Source organism: Candoia aspera, chromosome 1 (genome assembly GCF_035149785.1).
Source record: "Candoia aspera isolate rCanAsp1 chromosome 1, rCanAsp1.hap2, whole genome shotgun sequence".
Classification (NCBI taxonomy): Eukaryota; Metazoa; Chordata; class Lepidosauria; order Squamata; family Boidae; genus Candoia; species Candoia aspera.
In genome coordinates this window covers 306340190-306364781 of record NC_086153.1, presented here as the reverse complement: position 1 = coordinate 306364781, position 24592 = coordinate 306340190, and the positions used below count along the sequence as shown (strand labels likewise).

The 24592-nt window shown below is 39.8% G+C and overlaps 1 protein-coding gene across 2 annotated transcripts in view; it reads left to right on the top strand.

Moving 5' to 3' along the window:
• ITPK1 (inositol-tetrakisphosphate 1-kinase) overlaps positions 1–24592 on the top strand; it is a 123651-nt gene that overhangs the window by 74536 nt on the left and 24523 nt on the right. For both annotated transcript variants that reach the window (XM_063290259.1, XM_063290260.1), the window contains exon 4: positions 12541–12658. In XM_063290259.1, coding sequence (XP_063146329.1) covers positions 12541–12658 — 118 coding nt within the window. The remainder of the gene's footprint in view (positions 1–12540; positions 12659–24592) is intronic.

Genomic DNA, 24592 nt, shown 5'->3' with positions numbered 1-24592 from the left:
TCATTTGGAATCAGATGACTGGTGTATTTCTCCAAAAAATTCCTGAGTCTACCATTACCTAATTTCCTTAAGAGAAAATTTGAAGTAACCATCATTGTACAGAGATCCTTACCAAATTCTGACTGGATATTTGATGAACCTGCAGTTGAAGAAGAAGCCCTCTCGAAAAGGAGACGTTGCCTGTTCTCAGTGAAGATAAATCTTCCTAAACAACTCTTGTGTTTTGCGGTATTACAATGTTGTTGAATATTTAAATGCTTTTGGGCTGACACCTTAACTTCACACAATTTACAAAACAAAATACCATCGCTACTGAAAATCTGCTCCCCAAGTTCTTGAACAAGACGCCGTAATTTCACACTTGCTGAACATCTACTTTTAGGCATGTTGAAATCGGATTGCAGCTCTCACGTGACTCCACCACCTTGAACACACACACACACCTGAGTTGGGGAGCAAATGAGAAAAAGAAAAAAGAATAGGCAAATTCTCACTTCCTTTGCTGGCTCGAACTTGCTGGCTTATCAGGAGGGTTGCCAATGACCAAAATATGACATTTGTTACAAAATTAAGCAGAAATACAACATACACATTTAAAAAGTCAAAATATGACTTTTCAGACAAAATGAAAAGCATCTAATTCTCACTAGATTACTCTAAAACATGTTTTAACTTATTTATAAATTCAAATAAAGGTTCTAGAAAAAATACGATATATCATAGAAATCCTCGCCCTAGTTCTCAGTATAACCCACCTGAGGAGCAGTCCAGTTGCATGCGTTCCAGTTTTTCTGAATAGTGGCATTAGAATCAATCCTTAAATATCTCTCGAAGGAACAGCAGCTGAGCAGAAGAAGCTGCTACATTCCACTTGCTTATCTGTTTCAATGACAGAACTCTGCCATCCAATAGAAGGGAAGGGAAAAAGGTGAGAAGATTATGCTGTCTATCCCAGTGCTAACATGAGATTGAATGGTTTGGGGCCCCAAGATTTTTGAAGTGGCAGAAGTACATTTTGAAGTAGATTATGGAATCAGTAATGGCTTCCCTGTTTGGTATAGTTTACTGCCCACACCCTCTCTAGCTTTCTAGGTCTAGGTTGCTCTCCATCCTTGGAAGAAATGAGGGTAAATTGCATTCTTAGTGTTAGCATAAACAAACCTTTTAATTGTACACAAGCTTTCTGCTACCTATGGCGATCCATGTTGCATTAGCATTGCATAGAAGCATCCCCCTCCTCCCTCCCTCTGAATTCAGCCTTTGATCTGTAGCAAAGAGGAAATACTTACATAATTATTCTGCCGGTGCTTTTCCTTCCTCCCCCCACTTAGGTCTGGAATGATATTAGTACACCTACAAGATATCTCCTCTCTCCATTCATAGGTCAAATCCCATTCTTTTTGGTTTGTTCTCTTTCTGCTGAAGTGAAATCTACGCAATTGCTTGATTGCTTCTCTTTTTTTCTTCCCTGCCTTCTCTCTGCATTCCTCCCTCTGCCCCGTACAGCACCTGAGGTTAAATTTAGATTGTAAACTCCTTGGGCCCTTTTCTTCTATTCACAATACTGGGTAAATGCCATTCTGATGGCAGGAGCCATCAGAAGCAGGAGCAATTTACCAGAGCTGCTTGCAACCTTCCCTGCCTGCTTGCCTATTGACTTTGCTTGGGGGAAGCTGGCAGGGAAGGTCACAAATGGTGATCATGTGACAGCAGCTCGTTGCAACGTTGTAATTTGAGCTGGGCGCCCAAGTGCTCAGATCACAATCACGTGACCGCAGGGGTGCTGCAATGACTGGAACTTCAATGACTGGCCGTATGTCTATTTTTTCAGCAGTGCTGTAACTTTGGTTGCTGAACAAATGAATGTAAGCCAAGGACTACCTGTAATGTAATAGTGCACTTCCCAATAACAGCTGTTGAGAGCAAAGGGGGGGGGGGGAAATCATCCTTGCTGTAGGGTTCCCATGTATATCCAACTGGAATACTGTAGTGCAGAAAGCAGAATGCTGATGGGTCTTTGGTCTCATCAAACAGACCTCTTAAGATGTTTCAGAAAAAATCTTCAAAAGCATCTATATCAGTACTGAATATTATGCTGAGCCAAGGTTGCCCAATCTGTGATACAACCTTCACAAACCTATATATTCCAGCTATATCTAGACTATTGAAATCTCAGCACATCTGGAGGATACTTAGTTGGTAAAGGCTGCTAGGCTAGTTGCAAGCCAAAAAAATGGGAAAAAATAAACCCTTGTGCATGAACCACATATACTCACATATAAGCCCATCAGCAGAGAAGCTGACCCTCAAATTTTTAATCAAAATACCATGAAAAATGTGCCACCCATGGTTATGCGAGTATATACAGGAAATACGGGTACTTTAAAAAAGTATTACTGTATGTACGTGGATAAGCCCATCCATGGATAAGCCAAACCCGATTTTTTGGCTGCATTTTGGCACCTAAAATTGTCGGCTTAGCAACAAGTATCGTATAATCTTCTATACTAGGGTTTTTCTCCATGTAGAGCAATCCAGAGTTTAATTGTGGAAGCAGAAGAAGGGATTCTTAACAGATAGCTTTATTTGTGGCAGAAAAGTGAATGATTCTGGGTATTCTCGGATCAGGGATACTAGTTATCAAAATAATACAATGTGTAGTCTTATTTTAAAGCTGTAAATCTCTGTCATTTTTTTTTAATGTGTTCAATCATGTCTGATTCTTAGAGACTGCCTGGACAAGTCCCTGCAGTTTTCTTGGCAAAGTTTTTCAGAAGTGGTTTGCGATTGCCTTCTTCCTAGGGCTGAGAGAAAATGACTGACCCAAGGTCACCCAGCTGGCTTTGTGCCTAAGATGGGACTAGAACTCACAGTCTCCTGGTTTCTAGCCTGATGTCTTAACCACTACACCAACTGGCTCTTATATTATGATCATTTATGGTAGAAGTTGACAAATTGTTCCAGCAAAGTGCTGTTCCTGGAGGAGTATTCACTAAAGATAACTAGTTTGGAGCTAGCAATCTTCCCCTGTGGCACATTACTGCAGCTTGAATATGTTCTTGGACATGATCCAAATTATGCAAAGCTTCATCAAGTATCCCGCACCCAAAAAAAGGGGGAATTAAGTATATACCCTAGAATACCTTGCAAAAACTTTTCAAATATTTAGGGATTATTTGGAAAGGTATTAAAACTGAAAAGGGTTTGGTGAAGAAACTTAAAGACCATCTTCTTTGATCGTCACTGAAAGTTGAAAAAGAAATCCTATTGAACGAAGTGTAATTGACTTTTTTACACTCACTCCAATATATATGTCCCTCCTCAAAATTAGTAAGTAAGTAGATGCTGAAATGAGGACAGAGCAATCCATTGTTAGGTACTGAATCTCTCCATAGATCATCATCTGAGCTTGAGGTCAAATGTACCAACAAAGACCACATAGTTCATGAAGACTACACAGGTCAGAAATGGGAGACTGGCTAAGGGGACTGGGAATCGACTCCTGAAAAAAAGAAAAATATATATTACTGTAGAGACCCATTTAGCAAAAATTTGGTAACACTTGGAAGAGCAGACCAAGTTACAAATTATCAATATAGTTGATAATATAATTCGTGTTTTGATTCTTGCAGTTTCTTGTAGTATGTGCAGTTATTTGCATATACTGTTTTCACCAGTCAAGCCACTTACAGCAATGCACACCAAGGAAGCAAGATTTTCACTGAGCTTTATTAAGCAGGATTAATGCCAAGAAGAAGGGATTAGATAACAGAACCTTGGAAACCAAATGAGAAAACTCATTTATTAGGGAATATGCTAAGATGGGGTCTCTGGGAGCTGTTTGAATTTCTTCCTCATCGATTCTGTAACTGATGAACTGAGGCCTTCTTAAGAGATAACACTGAAATGTCCATCTGTTCTTCATTTACCATGTTTGGAACAACTCCTTCTTTCTCAGATTCGGAGAATACCATTACTCATCCTCTGCAAACAGAAGCTATCGTTTTCTTGGTAAAAGGGACTACTGTGCACCTGATGCAACCTCCAAAGCTAAATTTTGTGGTATTAGGAGCACTCCTTTAACTGAATGTTGGTGACTCAGTTGCTAAAAATGGTGCCATTTCCTGCCATATTCTGATAGAAAAGTAGTGCACAAAAATTATGGAATAAGCCCTAAAGTAGACAACACAGTCTTTTAAAAAAAATCCTCAGAACAGGAAAAAAATGGAACATTCCAGTCACATTCAGATGCAATGAAATATCCCCATCTCTTCATCTTCACTGTTGCATCCCTCAGGCCACTACAATTGTGTTAAGTGCAGCTCACCAAAAAGTAGCCCACTTATGCAAAAAAGCAGGAAGAAGGGACTTTTTTAAAAAAAAATTAAAATTTCTGTTACTGCCCATCTCCCCCCAAAAAGAGGGACTTTGGGCAGTTTACAATAAAATTATGCTTTAAAAACCTCATCACGTAAAATTACAAGATCAACGTCCACAATACTAAAATAATATAAATAAAAAAATCCAAGTGGGAAGATTTCCATTCAGTAGGGAGAACTCTACGTCACCAGCCAACCCCAGGGAGAGCTATTGTCCTTCCCATCCCAGGCAAGGCGGCAGAACCAGGTCTTCAAACCCTTCCAGAAGGTCGGGAGCAAGGGGGCCTGCCTCACTTTGGGGGCAGCATGTTCCAAAGGGTGGGCACCACTGCAGAGAAGGCTTGCCTCCTGGATCCCGCCAAGTGAAACTCCCTTGCTGACGGGATCCGAAGCATGCCCTCTCTGCATGACAGGGTGGGATGGGTCAATGTTATGGGGAAGAGACAGTCCCTCAGGTAGCCTGGCCCCATGCCATGTAGGGCTTTAAAGGTGATAACCAACACCTTGAATTGGACCCGGAAGCAAACTGGCACCCAGTGCAACCTGCGCAGCAGTGGTGTCACATGTGCCAATCTTGGGGCACTCATCACTGCCCACGCGGCCGCATTCTGGACCAGCTAAAGCTTCCAGATACTCTTCAAGGGTAGCTCCATGTAGAGCGCATTGCAATAGTCTATATGGGAGATGACCAGGGCATGAGTGACTGTCCAGAGGGCATCTCAGTCCAGGAAAGGGCATAACTGGCACACAACATGAAGTTGTGTGAAGGCCCTCCTGGCCACAACTGCCACCTGCTCTTCGAGCAGGAGTTGTGAGTCCAGGAGGACCCCCAAGTTACACACTGGTTCTGAATGGGTCAGTGCAACCCAATCCAGAACTAGATATGATAACTTCCCGGATACCGAGGAGCCGTCAGTCCACAGCCACTCCATCTTACCAGGGTTCAGCTGAAGCCTGTTGTTCCCCATACAGACCCCCACAGCCCCCAGGCACTGAGAAAGGGCAGCAACAGCATCACTTATTTCACCCAGGATGGAGATATATATCTGAGTATCATCAGCATACTGATGGTATCTCATCCCACGGTGGTGGATGATCTCACCCAACGGTTTCATGTAGATGTTAAAAAGGAGTGGAGAGAGTACCGAACCCTGCAGCACCCCACACAGCAGGTGTCGAGGGTCGGATCTCTCATCTCCTATCAGCACCGACTGGGACCGGCCCTGGAGGAAGGAGCTGAACCAGCGCAGAACCATGCCGCCCACCCCCAACTCCCTGAGCCGCCCCAGAAGGATATCATGGTCAATGGTATTGAAAGCCGCTGAGAGGTCCAGAAGAGCCAGGATGGATGCACTCTCTCCATCCCGCTCCTGCCAAAGATCATCCATAAGCGTGACCAATGCAGTTTTTGCTTGTTTTGCCCTGCCAATAACCAATGGTGCTATTCTAGGAAGTCTTCCTAGAATTCCACTTTTGGAAGAATTCTTTTGAAAATTCTGGTTCTGTATTTTCCTTCTATTACTTGCTCTTTGTAGGTGAGGAACTAGCAATTAGTTTCATGTTCACCAAATGAGATTTCACAATATGGAATGTAATATAGCCTTTGCTATAAATCGTTGGCCTAAAATCATCCACTATCAAGATTAAGATTACTATTCCTCTATAATACTTGTTTCCCATGTGAAAATAACTGAGCTGGTCTCCCAAGGGACATAGCCATTAACAAACTGCATAAGGTGATAGGTATTTCGAATCAGCCTTGCTCCTTGGGTCTAACTAAGAGAGAGATACGGAGATGGAGAAATCCAGGGTCAAGCTAAAAATATGCAATGCCTTAATATAGCCATTTTAGTTTGCTGTTGCTCACGGGGGCATTTTCCTTGCTTGCATTTAAAAAGTTGCATATTTCCCTTGATGACATGGTCACACAACTCTTCATTTATTGCCAAAGCCTGGAAAAATACTATGTCTAGAAGTATTTCCCCCTCTTTCCCCCGGATATGTAGAAAACTAAAGCAAGCTTGTTCCTAATAGAACAATGGCATTGTAATTAGTTTTGCTTTGTAGTTAAAACAGGAATTGTATAGCCTTATTCTTTGGAATTGACTTTCTGCCCTCTCATATTCCGTATGATAACTCAACGTGGCAGACCAGTAACTTTTTAACTATTTCTAGAGTATTACATGTTTCTGCTTAATTTCTTCACATTATAAGAAACTTATTTCCACATCCAGGAATTGATCCTGTTTACTTCTGAACTGTTTCAGTCCATTCTTTTAAGGGAAAGAGTTACTGAGCAACCTCTCTCAGAATTAAAAGGCATCCAATTTTACGTTATCGGTGCTATGTCCCAGTTTATGCTTCCGTGAAAGGACCAGGAAATTAGAAAGATGACTAGACTTTGCCCAATTTGATGCTGTCCAAGTATTTTCAATTTCAGCTCCCATAATTCCAAAACATTAGGGAAAGATGGATTGGATTAACAATATCTAGTCATTATATATTCAGTAAACCAGAGATGAGTAATGTTTTATGGGGCAGGAGCCATACTTGAGTTTCTTAGTTTATTAGTGGGCCACAATAGGTCTTTTGGTGATGTGGCAGGACGGGTTGGACTAAAATTGTAGGCATCCTTTAAGTGCTTTCCTTCCCCTTTAAGCCTAACACCCCTCAGCGTAAGGAGGGCAGGGAGATGGTTAAAAGCCCTGGGTTTGGAACAGCTGGGTATGGTGTTGGTGTATGTGTATGTATGTACGTATGTACAGTATGTATGTATATATGTGTGTGTGTAGGTGTAGATGAAGCAGAAGACGGAAGACAGAAGGAAGTGAGGGTGAGAGCAGCAGTAACAGCTTGTAGCAAAGGTAGAGAAGGAGTAAGTGAGACTTTGTCCACTTAAAGGAGAACTGGGTTCTAAAGGTAGTAGTAGAATTGTTAGTAGTGTTTCCTAGTTATAGTAATAGAAAGAGTATAGTGATAGAATAGCTTGGTGACCTACATGTATTAGTTAGAATAGACATAGTTAGAGTAATAATAGGGATAGACATATAGGTTAGTTGGAAAGAATTGTGTTAGCTGGTCACCTAGGTAAGAAAAAAAAACTTTTATACTGCAACTAGTGGTTTTATAAGTAAAAGAACCCCCCAACATAAAAGGGGTGAACAAGAAGGTCTACGTGTGCAGTGTCTCATTTGGGAACATCTTGGTGAGTCTGGGTAAACAACACTTGGGTATCAAACAAACCTGTGACAGGTGACATGGTGATTTTCAGCCTGTTTTTCATAATTTCTGAGTTTGGAGGAGAAGGTTAAAAGTGACAGTGGGAATGCTTCCTATGCCAGAGACCTTGTTTTGTCATTCCTATCTTTATTTCTGTTTTTTGTTGTTGAAAATCACCAAGCCTCATTTCAGTGGCATGATCTCATGTCTCTTGGGGGGCTACATGTAGATTGCAGGTTGCTTATCCCACAATTAAATTATATATGGTTCATCTGCTGCACATGCGTGCAAATCCCTGTTTCCTGGCAGGTGTTAATGCAAGCAAAGTGCCTCTTTTTATTTTATTTTTTATCCCGTCTTTATTATTTTTATGAATAACTCAAGGCAGCAAACGTACCTAATACTCCTTCCTCCTCCTATTTTCCCCACAACAACAACAACCCTGTGAGGGAGTTGGGCTGAGAGTGACTGGCCCAAGGTCACCCAGCCGGCTTTCATGCCTAAGGCGAGACTAGAACTCCCAGTCTCCTGGTTTCTAGCCTGGTGCCTTAGACCAAACTGGCTCTCTTTTTGAAATGGTAAAGGCTGTCTTTCCTTGTCTGTGCAAGCATGTGCAAGCAGAGACAATGCATCTATTAGGACTGCCACCAAAGAAGCTGTACAAACACATACTTGTACATTCTGATAGTTGGAGACTACTTTCAAATTGGCCACGCCGGCCTTGCGAAGGTCCTGGCTGTTCTGACAGTTCAAGAACAAACACATTTTGCAAAGTTCCTCTTTCAAATGCTCTGTATAGCCCTACTTACATGCAGAGCTGGTTTTATATTCATTGTCATTGCATCACAAAAAGAGTTACTGGGTGTTAATAAAAGATCTGTTCCTTATATACATACATACAAATATATCTATCATGCTGTTCCCTTTCAACATAAGCAAAGTTATGGACAATGCAGAAATGGAGAGAGAAAAATTATACGCTGACAAAATTAAAGCATGAGATAAACAAAAAAGGAAACTTAGCTAAATGTAGCTTATACAATCATCATTCACTATATTTCTCATAGCTTGCTACCCTTATTAATCATTCCTGCTTTTGTTATATCCATACACGGCTTCATACAGTACCTTTCGTTCTTTAAACGTCTCACTTGTCTCTTTTTGAGAGTCTCATCAGCTCCTCCTTGGTCTTCCTCTTCCTCTTCCACTCCACCCATTCACTTCATATATTTGTTTTGTGAGTCGATCCTCATTCCTTCTCAATGACCAAGCCACCTCAATGTATTTCTTTCACATTGGTCATTTCTTTTTTATTTAGTCCACATTCATTCAGGATCTATTCATTCCTGTCCATATCTTTTCTTGTTTTAAGATACACATTTCTTAATTACCCTCTTCCTGCTGCATCCAGCTTACTTTTATATTTCTGCTAATATACCCAATTTTAACTTTGGTATAACAAAGTGGGAAGAGTCGCTGAGAGTTGGGCAGTATATACATTTGATAAATGATCATTATTATCACTGTTACTATTATTAGCCATTCTTGCTTTTTTCAACAGATGTTCATTCCTTGCAACAAACCACATTTTGCCCACTATTTTTCTATCAGTATTTGCCCTTCTTACAATTTCTCCATCCATTTCTCCATCTTTAATAAATGTTTTACCAAGATACCCGAATTAATCTACTTGCTCTAGTTTTTGCCATTTATATTTAACTTGCATTTGTACACTCTATTTTCCTCATCAGTCACAACTATCTTGGTATCTGTAAATTGATTTTCAAATCTATTCCTTGTTGTATTATACTATCTATCTAGTTGGATATTCAGCCAGCAACACAGCATTAACTCCATACAAAAGCACTTGTACTTCACATCCTCAACCAACACACTTCTAATGTCATTACAGAATAAACATCATACACCCTTGTTTCACTTCCTGCTCAGTATTGAACCATTAGCTGAAAGTTCCATTTATTCTCATGTCTGCTTTACTTTCATCATACTCCACTCTTACTGCATTTAGCAACCAACCTTCAGCTCCATTTTTCATTGAAAGCATTCCATAAATGAAACCTATTCACTTTATTGTATGCATTCCCTTCATCAACAAATGTATAAGAAATGTTATTTCCCACATTCATACATTTCTCAGTGAAATGCCAAACAGCAAAACTCTGCCAAACTGCACAAATTTTGCTCATAGTCACCTCACATATTCTTTCAGACAGAAATCTGCCTCATGCTTCTCAGGCACACCTAATAAACTAATGCCCCTGTAGTTTTTGCACTCACTCTTGCTATTTTTTTCCTGGCATAATAACAGCAGTCTTCCAATTGTGGAGTCCTTGGTGTTCTCTGAGCTTGGTTGCTTGCTTGCAGACATCTCATTACCCAACTGGTTGGCGGGGGTGTTGTTTTCTCCTTCGTAGTTATTAGGGTATTGTTTTTTGCTTGATTGTTTGTCTGCTTGATTGTTTGTTTCCTTAGTAGTTCCTTGATTAGGGTAGCAGAAAACAATACCCTAATGAAGGAACTACCAAGGAGAAAACCACCCACACATACCCAACACTGGCAGGGCAAGCTACTGTATATAAACAGGGAGCAAACCTCACACTCACTAGCACTGATGATGTTACCTAGTCAGGTATTGAAATGTCTGATGTCCATATTTCAACATTTCTCTGGTTATACCATCTACACCTGGCAGTATTAGAATTGTTCAACATTCTCACAACATTTATTACTTTCTTTTCATCATTTTTCTTGGACACTAACATTTATAGCACTCATTTCAATTCTACTTTTCAATGCATCATTATCATTCCCCCTTCAAATCTACAAAATACTCCTTTCAGCATTCCCTCACTTCAGTTTCATCCCAAATCATTTCATTGCAATCTGGAAAATGGTTGTTTTGGATCTGGATGAAGAAGCCTGAACAATTATTTCCATCAAAATTGCTTTATTTTTTCTTGGGCTCTTTTAATCTTCTTTCCTTATTTGGTTTGCGTAGATTCTTTGGATTCTTTGCAGTTATCTTTTACATACATATTGTACCAGTAGCACCTGCCCATCCAGTGAGAACTGGAAGTGAGGACTTCATTCAAGTCCTGGCCCCTCAGGGATGTTATCATCATGGACCATGGGTACAGACCTTCTCTGTCATTGCATGACTTCTCTGGAACAGCATACCTCCAGAATGTCCCCAGCTCTGCTACAATTTCAGAAGGCCATTAAGACCTGGATCTTTGAGAGGACCTTTTAAGGATATGAGCTGGTCAATCCTGAAGAAGAATGTTGGTAGCAATGGTTGTGGTTTTGTTATATCTTGATTACAATTTGTAATATTTTGTTCTACCTTGTTGTTGTTGTTACTTTATATCCTGGATTTGGAGTTACAAATTGTTCAGAGTAATTTTTAATTGGAGCAGTTTATAAGCCTTAGTAAACAATAAACAATCATCAGTCTATGGATTCCTACTTTCATGCACACAGCTTAGATGACACCAGAATATTTTATCTGAAAAATAATTGTCTTTCAGGTTATAGTAAGGTTTCCACAGAAAAAGACCTACTTGGACATACAGGTTACATTTTAAAAAGGAGAGAGAAATTGTTCATCCCCTTTTGCGTTATATGTTTTTTAAAGCAAAATTATGGAAACCCACCTCTTCTTCGTTAAGGTTACTGTCACTCTTCTTTGGCATGCAGTTCTGAAGATTCACAAATGGAATCCCTTGTTGATTTGCTGTGAGCTTTTTAACATGTCTTAATAAATATCTGCCCTGAAATCCAAGCAAAGGTTCATTTCCCCAAATATCTTTGTTCCTTTTTGTTTAGATTATATGGTGTTAAAAGGTTAAGAGAAGGAATACACACATGGTATTCAGGCTAGATTGATACTATTGTCCTTTAAAAGGTTTTAACATGTAGTTGCATATAAATATAATCTGTATCCTTGATATTCTGGCATAAATAGAACTAAAAAGATTGAAGGCAGAAATAAAACAGTTGAAGGTTTTGAATTGATTTTTTCAGATTGGAGTTTTCAGATTTTGGAGTCAGGAGATTAGTGGGCTTTTCTAATTATTGAAGAGTTTGTAAAGATTTTTGGATTTGCTTTTTAGAATATAGATCCAGATTAATCAGATTAAAGATGTGACATATTGGTAACTCTGTTGAGCTTGAGATATTGTGTAAGTAGCCTCATCTTGTATACATCTTAAGTCTTTAGGCATAAGGTTAGCAGAATTACCACTGTACGTCTCACAGTGTCCAGTCAAGTACTTCTGGGAAACTCACAATCACAATGTGAATGCACTAGCCATCACTTGTGGATCCAGTAACTGGTCATCAGTATTCAAATGTCTGAACTTGGGAAGTGTTCTGTATAGTCATCATGATTAGTGGCTATTGAAAAACTTATACATTATTTTAAATCTAGCAGTACCTAGTTGGTTTTAATGGCCCAGGGTAATCTGAGTGTTTCTGCTCCTATTATGCTTGCATTCAGTACAATAAAAGTTTCACCAAAGGTTCAAGCAAGGCTTTTTTGGATATTATTTATTGTTAAGACAATGTTGTATACCAGAAGTAGGAGGAATGAGAGAGATTGCAAATCAGCTGTCCCAACCTGGTGTGTTCCAATTGTTTGGGTCTACAGTTGCATACCATCTTTAGTGGGAATTCTGGGAATTGTCATCCAATATGTTTATTGGTACTGTATATTTATCATAGTCTGTATCCCTTTAATTTTGGGATATGGCTGACAATCACAGCGTCTGTTACTTAAACCAGCACTGTGTTATAATACTTGAAATTCAGTTATTGTTAATAGCACGTATGTTGAACTGGAAGTATCTTCCCATCATTTATTAAGTTTCCAGCAGTAATTCTTCTCAGAATAGTATCATATACAATGTCTTCATTTCCCTAGGAGTATATTGATGCTCATCCTGAAACTATCATTCTGGATCCTCTTCCTGCTATCAGGACATTACTGGACCGATCAAAGTCTTATGAACTTATTAGACAGATAGAGCTGTATATGAAAGGTAAGTCTCTAACATTTTTATTGGGAGACTAAAAGCTAGTTCTGGGTTGGTGAAAGTTAGATACTTTACATTTGTGTTTGCACATGGATAAATACACTCCTGCTAAAGGAAGTTGTTATCAACTTATCATCATCATCATCATCATATAATTTCACAGCTATAAGGTCATATACAGTAAAATATCCAATAGTACATAAAACAGAAAAACAATGAGTATAATGAGATCTAAAGATAAATAAGAACATGTATAATAAAATAAGAACATTATATAATAAAACCCCTAATACATCTTTGTTCAGCCCTGGTCTGTTGGGTCTAAATTCCCAGAGTTCCTAATCAGTATGGTCTTTGACAGCCCAAATGTAGATATTTTTGAAATATAGGAGCATCTGTGATTAAAAAGATAATTTACACTTTTAAATGCTATAATCTTACATATTTATTGTTTGGGTAAACTTACTCATATAATTTTAGAAGTGTGCTCACAATGTTAATAATTAGAATTAGTTTTTAACTTTTTAGAGAAGAATTAGAGAACAGGTTTGCTGGCAGTCTGGTGTTACAGTATGTCTGTTCATGAATTGGAAGATGAATGACTAAGATAGCACTGCTTTTGAGATGAAGGGAAAGCAGCACAATGCATTTATTTGAAACTTTTTAAATCTTCTAAGATGAGTTTAATAGGAATAGACTCTGTGCCACATCAGGTTTCGGTCGCATTAGTAGAAATCAACAAAACAGTCTGCATCACTTTCATATGTGTTCAGTCCTAAACTGGTATCATCTTGCTTTCTGTATTTTTTAAAATAATGAAAAATGATATTTTTGTGTACATTTTCCTATCTACATATGTATTGCTGAAAATATGTTTTTATTATGTATTTTTAAAGCTAAAGCTGCATTGAAAAACTCAGTGTCAATACACTCTGTCCTCTAGTGCAGGAATGAGGCACATGTGGCCCTCATGATGTTGCTGCACTACAGCACAGAACCTCTTACAGTATATAAGCTATGTCTATGCTGGCTGGGGCTGATGAGAACTGTAGCTCAATAACACTGGGAGGATACAAGTTCCTCACGTCTCCTCTACTGCAGTTTGGTTTTCATGGAACTCAGGTTCTTTGGAAGTAAGGAGATAATGCTCTAGAAGACTTGTGAGTTCATGAAAGTGTTACGCCTATGTTACATTTGAAATTTAAACAGCAGCGAATTAGGTGAGCTCTGAAGAGGATAAGAGAAAGCATCCCTTAAAGTCAGCTGAAGGTATAGTCTGCCAGTCCTAAGTGACTTTACCTAGTCACTTCATTAAATCTCTGGAGTATATGCAAAGGTTAATGGACTGAATTGTTCAAGCATACAGATATTTCAGTTGATGATGATACAGTGCTGTATCATTTTGTCTGTTGTCTTACCTTGTCTTTTTAGCTGTTTTCTGAGACTTTGAGAAATGTTATATGGACACAGTGTGTAAATATGAGCTTTTCTTGTTTTTTTTACAATAAAGAACACATACATTTAATACAAAAGCTGCTCTTTCTTCAGTTTAATTTTATATTTTATGGCATATGTTCTCTTTTCTTCTACTTGCTAATCACTGGCTTTCCCAAATAGTCTTTAAAAATGTTTCACACTCTCTTCCCTATGTCTATTTCTTAAACATTGGAAACACACTGGGTATTATTGGCTAGCTCCTATTACTATATTCTTCCCCAGCTATCAACTTGCTTTTATTTTTTTCCAAGCAATTTGCTGTTATCAAAGCCAGAATAAATGTTTGCAGAAACTACGTATTTTTATACAGTTGTTGCTTTTCAGGGGAGTTAGTGATAAGTTGAGAATGAAAAGTACATGTATGTAACATTAAAATATACTTGCCTCATCCAATTTATAATTGATGTTTTGCAAATATGTACCATCATCTTGTTCTTTTTCTTAAAATAAATAAGTAACAGATAACTGGGGGGGGAACTTCTTAAAAATGTTTGTATTTTATGGAAGTGGAGTATGTTGAAATCTATGCAGTCAAAATACTTCTGATTATGTTGAAGATTATATTCTTTGGAATGTGGCTACTGTAGAAACAAGCTGTCACAAGAATTCTTTTCCATCTGCCAAAACACAATCTTAAAAATTGTACTGCATGATTAAAGAGCTAAAGCCTCTAACTGCAGGGTATTACTTGGTTCTTTTATATCATAATCTCTGGTTCAATTTAACATTCTTTCCTGCCATTTCTAAAGCACATGCACGCACAAACATCCCTCTGCCAAATAATGATTAAATGCATCCACCAAAAGGTAATTAACTTGTAACAGCTGTATACAAAGTTAACATTAGGATGTTTAAGTCTTGACATTGCTAATTTTTGTGGTATGATAGCTGCTTATGGTAGGTTGTTGTCATTGAGTAATTCATGCACATAATACCTGGACTAATCTAAGGCAACAGAAGGCACTTCAGTCAAGTTATCCAGCCTTACAAAACTGGAAACAAGTCACTGCTCAGAGAGAGAAAAAGAAATATGGAAATGTGATATGTTTAAATCATGAGTAGACCCCTTTTGGGTGGTTGTGGGCCTTATGTAACATACTCAGGAGAGAGCTAGGGTAGGGATAAGTAGCGATGAAAATTGGGTAGGGCTGTGTTTCCCACATTGGTAAATATGGAAGTTTTTGTTTTTGTGTTTTTGAAACGGAGAAACTCAGTAGTTTTAATGTGTTTTCAATCTCAAACTGATAGGTAACTCTGGCACTCATGCTACTCAGCAGTACAGTTGGAGGGAGGATTCTAAGATTTCGGGGGGCGGGGAGAATTTGCAGCTACCTGCAGCACTGTAGCTGGGGGTTACCACTTTTAAGTAGACATTCCTGTTCTGTTGGCTTACACTTTAAATTTAAAGAGAGACAGTGACAATTAAGACAGTATCAGGAAATGGAAAAGTACAGAAAACAGATCTTATGGGGAAAGTTCAAGGAGAAAGTTGAGTCACAAGTTTGCTTTTCGGCAATTATGCTTCTGCATGTAATAAGGTTTCTATACAGGATTCAAATGTGGTACTTTCAACAAAAAGCTATCTTACACTGAATCTAACCATTTGGCCTCATATTGTCAACATTTATTTGTTTTACAATATTTGTACACTACCCCAGTCAACAAAGCTAGAGGATGAGAGAAAACAATTAAGAATAGAAGAAAATAAAAGATAACAATAATTAAGCTGATCATCCATACCCAAGATGAGCGCCCATAGTCAGTTGGATCAAAGACACATTGATATTCTTACCACTGTGCAAAATGAAAGGAAGGGGAAAGCTAAATAAACCTTTGGGAGAAGCATGTTCAAGAGCACAGGTGCCCACAGCAGAAAGTCTGCTGCCTATTCCATATCCCATGTACCTCTCACATTTCGCTTCTTGTAATGTTCATATTGGACAGACAGATTTAATTTTGGCTAGGCAGAGCCTATTGTAGTTCAGTGCTATGCTGTGGAGGGCATTGAAGGTGATAACCAGCACTTTGAATTGGGCCCAGAAGCCTACTAGTAACCAGTACAGTAACCTTAAAATTGATTGATGGTATTAAATAAACAGGTCTAATAAGATCAAGAGGGGTGTACTTTCCTCTTCTAGGTCCCGATGAAAGTCATCAACCAGACTGACCAGTGCCATTTCCATCCCATGACCAGACCTGAATCCCAACCAGCAGAAATCCAATTAATTGGTTTTTTCCTAGGGTCTTCTGTAGATGAATCTCTATGATCTTCTCAACAATTTTCTCTGAAAAGGAAAGGTTGGAGAAAGGAAAAAGGAGAACCCCAAGAGAAGGTACACAACCACCTTCTTCAAGGCAGGGGACATTAGTCCCTCCCTCAAAAGAGCTCAAATGGGATGTGACCAGATAGATAGTCAACACTTCTGTTTGGGAGGGAGTAATGTCACCTGCTTTGAAGAATCTATCCTACAGGTGGCAGAGTTCATAATGCAGAAGAGCCTACTTCCTTGGGCACTACAGCCACAATAAAACCCCAGATACCACAAGATGCTGCCTCACTCTGTCCACCTGGCATCCAACCCAGAGGAGATACGAATGACTTTATCAACAGGAAACCAATAAATTCATGCAGAGCCTGCAGGTGCTTTATTCTACCCATTTTCCCTAAAAGAGTCCTGGTAATTTTGAGCAGAGCCATCATGTGCAGTCTGTAGATACTGTACGTGTGGACACTTAACTTATGTTTTACCACTGTAACCACTATTGTATAAGCTTAGTTCTTATTAATGCTTGTTCAGATCTATTTTTGGTTTTCCACCATCATATCTCTAGGGAGATACTTTCAGTCCCTTCATTTTCTTAGCTCCTTGGTAAACCAAAAAGCCACTGGCAGGAGCAGTCTCTTGTAGGAGTAGGAGGTCTTGCAGGAGCAATCTCTTCCACTTCTCTAGATATCTCTGAATTCCAGAAATGAACCAGGCATGAGAAGTACTGAACACCAGATTCTCAAGGAAACCCCTAAACATCTTCTAGAATCCCCCTGGAACCATTAAATACCTGTGGCTGATCATTTTAAGGGTCCACACAAAGTTCCAGGGTGTCTGTGATCCACAGTCTGACAGAGAAGTGATTTGACCATGACAAAAACAAATGTCAATGTCCTCTATCTTCAGATCCTGTCTAATCTGCTCTGAAGTAAAGATCTGGTCCAGCGTGTGCCCATTCACCTGTGTTGGGGATGCAATTACTTGTGACAAGCTCCTTCCAACATTAACATACCAGGAATTTTATCTGTGACTTTTTACATACAACATGTATTACTTCTGAGCTGTACTCTTCTTTGTCTACCTATAAACTGTAGAGTTAGAATTAACTTCACTGTTTAGATGCCAGCATCAAGTTTCCAGAGACCAACTCCCCAGTGTTGAAGTAATCTGCCCTCTTGCTTTGATATCCATTTTTCAAAAAAAAATCTACAGTATTGTAAATGTATGTTAAATTACTTTGCAAACAAGTTTGTATATGTTTCCTTTATTATCCTAGTTCCTCTATCTTTCCTACTTGCTTTCCTTTCCCACCTTGTCTACACCAATGCCAAGTTAATAAAGTCTTCTTATTTGAATGATAAATTCCAAAATCTAGAATTTTTAACATGGAATCTTAATCCTTTGGTTCAATCTTTAATAGCCATACTGGCTAAGAATTACTGAAATCTTACACATTCAGCATTTATGGAAATGCTGAACTGGCTGTCTAGAGTTCAGCCTGATTAGATCTAGAATTAACTTTTAATCTCAGTTTATGATATGGCACTATTCTTTAATTCTTTATCACATAATTTCTCCAGTCATCTTCTTCTAAGATAATTACACTTTTGCTACCCACCTTAAATGAAAGCACAACTATTTTGTGGTTCTCTCTTCAATAATTCAAGACCAGTGTTGAAATGACAGGGCCTAGTTCAGTAATATTTACATTCCCTATTCTTCCACACTGATTTGATTAGGAGTCCTTTGTGTTTCAGAGGACTGTTGTAATACTAAACATCTCATGACAAATTTATGTTTACACATTATTTGTAAAGATACTTAATGGTGGAAAAGCCATTTCTGGAAATTTTGTAAATATCTATACAATTTAATGTTCCTCAGAACACAATTTGAAAATGGCTGCTCTTGGTCACTAATTTTTTAGTTAATGCCAGATAGTTTCCTTTTATGTATTGTACTGTTAGATGACAGAAGATCATAAGATTTGTGTTCAGTTGTATCCTGTTCTTCTGTTGAGGATTCTTTGTTTGATCAGGTTATGAATTGAGTACATTCTTAGATAATCCAGTCACTACTTTGGGCTGTCATTAGTTGGCATTCTGATGCTAGGATGAAAAGAGGAAAAGAAGTTGAATGGAATTACCAGAATGCTGCATTTTCCCTGTAACTGTTTTCACCTATGTATTTAATCTAAAGCAGTATTTTTGAAAGATGTCTGAGAAAGGATTACTGCTTTGTGATGCAGAGGGATAATATAGTAAAGAATTGTTGCCTCTGGAATTAATATCTTACTCCAGCTTGTATATTTCCCTTATTTACCCATCACCCTGTTACATCAAGTGTTTACTGTAATACCACCATTTAAAAAAAAAGACTGAACCTCTGTAATTATATTGATGGTGGTGCCATTCTTCTTCCTGCTGAGATTAACACATTAATGAATTTGTACACATTCAGTTAAGTTAGCTTCTCTCTTGAGTATTTGATTTTGATGACTCTTACCTCCCCACCACCACCAAATATCACACCAGGTTTCTCAGTTGATGTCATGTTAAAGATTCCATCAAATAAAATTTGGCTCCTGATGACTACATGGATGCTGTTATATATTTGTTCTCAGCAACAGTGGCTTGCCTTTGCCTTCCTCTGAGATGTTTCTTCATCTTCCCACTCCATTTTATAATCTTCATATTTCCTGGTGTTCTAAGTATACAAGTACTAACTAGGTCTGACCCTGATTAGCTATTTTGAGATCAGCCAAGTTCAGATAAGTGCTGCCACCTGCTGTGGCCTACCAAGACTTTTTAAAAAAATTACTTTTATTTCTGTTAGCAAGTTCTGATTGCCTATAAATAAGTTAGAGATGCAGTTGTTTCTTAGACAAGGCTCTCACTTGACCTTTGACTACTAGAGGCTACAGTCCAAAAAGTAGATGTTATTAGGAGAAAAAATAAAATTGATTTCATTTGTTTTAACTTAATTATGATTTCTTCAGCAAAGGATCGTTACCTTGTCGTGGTGCTGGAGCTTGAGCACCTCAATGATGCCATGAGCTAAACCGTGAAGGGCCACCCAAGACGGGAAGGTCATGACAGAGAGGTCAGACTAAATGCGATCCCTGGGGAAGGTAATGGCAACCCACCCCAGTATTCTTGCCGTGAAAACTAAATGGATCAGTACAACCAGAGATATGTCGGTATACCATCGGAAGGTGAGACCCCCAGGTCGGAAGATGGTCAAAATGCTACTGGGGAGGAACAGAGGATGAGCTCAACTAGCCCCAGACGTGATGACGCAGCTAGCTCAAAGCCGAAAGGACGGCTAGCGGCCGACGGTGCTGGTGGTGAACGGCGAATCCGATGTTCTAAGGATCAACACACCATTGGAACCTGGAATGTAAGATCTATGAGCCAGGGCAAATTGGATGTGGTTATTGGTGAGATGTCAAGATTAAAGATAGACATTCTGGGCGTCAGTGAACTGAAATGGACTGGAATGGGCCACTTCACATCAAATGACCACCAGATCTACTACTGTGGACAAGAGGACCACAGAAGAAATGGAGTAGCCTTCATAATTAATAGTAAAGTGGCTAAAGCAGTGCTTTGATACAACCCAAAAAACGACAGAATGATCTCAATTCGAATTCAGGGCAAGCCATCTAACATCACAGTGATCCAAATATACGCCCCAACCACAAATGCTGAAGAAGCTGAAGTAGAGCAGTTCTATGAGGATCTGCAGCACCTACTGGACAACACGCCTAAAAGAGATGTTATTTTCATCACAGGAGACTGGAATGCTAAGGTGGGCAGTCAAATGACACCTCGAATTACAGGTAAGTATGGCCTGGGAGAACAAAATGAAGCAGGACATAGGCTGATAGAATTTTGCCAAGACAATTCACTCTGCATAACAAACACTCTCTTCCAACAACCTAAGAGACGGCTTTATACATGGACTTCACCAGATGGACAACACCGAAATCAGATTGATTACATCCTTTGCAGCCAAAGGTGGCGGACATCTGTACAGTCGGTAAAAACAAGGCCTGGAGCTGACTGTAGTTCAGATCATGAACTTCTTCTTGCACAATTTAGGATCAGACTAAAGAGATTAGGGAAGAGCCACAGATCAGCTAGATATGAGCTCACTAATATTCCTAAGGAATATGCAGTGGAGGTGAAGAATAGATTTAAGGGACTGGACTTAGTAGATAGGCTCCCGGAAGAACTCTGGACAGAAGTTGGCAGCATTGTTCAGGAGGCAGCAACAAAATACATCCCAAAGAAAGAGAAAACCAAGAAGGCAAAATGGCTGTCTGCTGAGACACTAGAAGTAGCCCAAGAAAGAAGGAAAGCAAAAGGCAACAGTGATAGGGGGAGATATGCCCAATTAAATGCAAAATTCCAGAGGTTAGCCAGAAGAGATAAGGAATTATTTTTAAACAAGCAATGCGCGGAAGTGGAAGAAGACAATAGAATAGGAAGGACAAGAGACCTTTTCCAGAAAATTGGAAACATTGGAGGTAAATTCCAAGCAAAAATGGGTATGATCAAAAACAAAGATGGCAAGGACCTAACAGAAGAAGAAGAGATCAAGAAAAGGTGGCAAGAATATACAGAAGACCTATATAGGAAGGATAACAATATCGGGGATAGCTTTGACGGTGTGGTCAGTGAGCTAGAGCCAGACATCCTGAAGAGTGAGGTTGAGTGGGCCTTAAGAAGCATTGCTAATAACAAGGCAACAGGAGACGACGGCATCCCAGCTGAACTGTTCAAAATCTTGCAAGATGATGCTGTCAAGGTAATGCATGCTATATGCCAGCAAATTTGGAAAACACAAGAATGGCCATCAGACTGGAAAAAATCAACTTATATCCCCATACCAAAAAAGGGAAACACTAAAGAATGTTCAAACTATCGAACAGTGGCACTCATTTCACATGCCAGTAAGGTAATGCTCAAGATCCTGCAAGGTAGACTTCAGCAGTTCATGGAGCGAGAATTGCCAGATGTACAAGCTGGGTTTAGAAAAGGCAGAGGAACTAGAGACCAAATTGCCAATATCCGCTGGATAATGGAAAAAGCCAGGGAGTTTCAGAAAAACATCTATTTCTGTTTTATTGACTATTCTAAAGCCTTTGACTGTGTGGACCATAACAAATTGTGGCAAGTTCTTAGTGGTATGGGGATACCAAGTCATCTTGTCTGCCTCCTGAAGAATCTGTATAACGACCAAGTAGCAACAGTAAGAACAGATCACGGAACAACAGACTGGTTTACGATTGGGAAAGGAGTACGGCAGGGCTGTATCCTCTCACCCTACCTATTCAACTTGTATGCAGAACACATCATGCGACAAGCTGGCCTTGAGGAATCCAAGGCTGGAGTTAAAATCTCTGGAAGAAACATTAACAATCTCAGATATGCAGATGATACCACTTTGATGGCTGAAAGCGAAGAGGAACTGAGGAGCCTTATGATGAAGGTGAAAGAAGAAAGTGCAAAAGCTGGTTTGCAGCTAAACCTCAAAAAAACCAAGATTATGGCCACCAGCTTGATTGATAACTGGCAAATAGAGGGAGAAAATGTAGAAGCAGTGAAAGACTTTGTATTTCTAGGTGCAAAGATTACTGCAGATGCTGACTGCAGTCAGGAAATCAGAAGACGCTTAATCCTTGGAAGAAGAGCAATGACAAATCTCGATAAAATGGTTAAGAGCAGAGACATCACACTGACAACAAAGGCCCGCATAGTTAAAGCAATGGTGTTCCCCGTAGTAACATATGGCTGCGAGAGCTGGACCATAAGGAAGGCTGAGCGAAGGAAGATCGATGCTTTTGAACTGTGGTGTTGGAGGAAAATTCTGAGAGTGCCTTGGACTGCAAGAAGATCCAACCAGTCCATCCTCCAGGAAATAAAGCCAGACTGCTCACTTGAGGGAATGATATTAAAGGCCAAACTGAAATACTTTGGCCACATAATGAGAAGACAGGACACCCTGGAGAAGATGCTGATGCTCGGGAGAGTGGAGGGCAAAAGGAAGAGGGGCCGACCAAGGGCAAGGTGGATGGATGATATTCTAGAGGTGACGGACTCGTCCCTGAGGGAGCTGGGGGTGTTGACGACCGACAGGAAGCTCTGGCGTGGGCTGGTCCATGAAGTCACGAAGAGTCGGAAGCGACTAAACGAATAAACAACAAAATGATTTACTAATCCCCCACTTATTAAGCATTTATTTCTGTAGTACTAAAAAGTATAATGTGGGGACAACTTTTGGTGGGCATCTGGGGGCTAACCCCCCAGGATTTGGGGGGCTGTATTCAACCTTGGGCCCTAAGTTTTGCATCTTTGATGTGAATTGTTCCCATCAGAATAATGGAACTGAGAGTAAATTGTGCCTGGGGAATATTTTGAGAAACATTGTTCCATGTAGAGAAAGTTTACTCTCACGCTATAGCTTCCAACACCATATTCAGTGTTATTTTGAAATATCTCACATCTAATGTTGACAGTTTGCTGAACATGTACTCTGCAGTAAGGGCCAGGTATTCTGCTGGAAAGTTTATTATTCATTCATTCATTCATTCAGTTTGTATAGCCACCCATCTCAAACCAATGACTCAGAGCGGCAAACAATCATGAAAACAATTAAACACAGTACAAAAATAAATTAAATACAAATAGCAGCCAAGTGATATTATAATCTGTTGGTGTCAGCATAACCAGGAAATGGGGCCCTTCACACACTCAGGACCCCAGGCCCAGGCACGTAGCCAGGTCTTCAAGGCCTTCTGAAAGTCCAACAGGGTTGGGGCCATCCTAACCTCAGGAGGGAGGATGTTCCAGAGGGTAGGCACTATGGCAGAAAAGGCATGTCTCCTGGTCCCTGCCTGCTGACATTCCTTGGCTGACGGGACCCAAAGCATGCTCATCCTGCCAGACCAGATTGGACGGGTAGAAACAACAGGGAAAAGATGGTCCCTCAGGTAACCTGGTCTCAAGCCATGAAGGGCTTTAAAAGGTGACAACCAGCACCTTGAATTGTACCCAGAAAGACACTGGCAACCAATGCAGCTTCTGAAGCAGTGTTACATGTGCCAAATAGCCGACCCCATTTACAACCCATGCAGTCGCATTCTGTACCAGCTGAAGCTTCCAAATGCTCTTCAAGGGCAGCTCCATGTAGAGTGCGTTGCAGTAGTCCAAACAGGAGGTCACGAGAGCATGAGTGACAGTGAGCAGAGCCTCCCAGTCCAGGAATGGGCACAGCTGGCACACAACCTGAAGGTGTGCAACAGCCTTTATCATGATCTATGTATGTTTCAGATAGGATACCCATAATGCTGGGACCCAGGACCCTGGTGTATATAGTTAGATATATTTTCCAATTGAAGAGAATATTTGTATCTCAGGGTTGAACTTTGGAGTCCTTGGTGATCTCTGAGCCTTGTTGTTTTCTTGCAGACATTTCATTGCCAGACTAGGCAATACGTTCAGTGTGAAAAGAGAGTGGGACTTGCTTTCTGTTTATATATTGTAGTTTGTCCAGCTTGTGTTGGTGGAGGTGTTGTTCTCTCCTTGGGAGTTCCTTGATTGGACTGTTGTTTGCTGCTTGGTTGATTGACTGAGTTAATAGTTCCTTGATTAAAGTACAATGTACTGTTTGATTGTTCATCTGGTGTTAATCCTGGTGTTAATCTTTGCATATCTGGGTGTTGATTGGTGGCCTAGTCTGGCAATGAAACGTCTGCAAGAAAACAAGGCTCAGAGAGCACCAAGGACTCCACAGATGCATTTTCCTTGAGATACTATGGCAGTTAAAGGCAAAACTGAAATATTTTGGCCACATAATGAGAAGACAGGACACCCTGGAGAAGAAGATGATGCTAGGGAGAGTGGAAGGCAAAAGGAAGAGGGGCCGTCCAAGGGCAAGATGGATAGATGATATTCTAGAGGTGATGGATTCGTCCCTGGGGGAGCTGGGGGTGTTGACGACCGACAGGAAGCTCTGGCGTGGGCTGGTCCATGAAGTCACGAAGAGTCGGAAGCAACTAAACGAATAAACAACAAACTATGGCAGTAGAGGCATTCTTGAGAAAGAGTAGGAGAAGAAGCTGAAATACTTGTATTTTGCTTTATGGGCCATTCCTGCCACTAACGCTTTC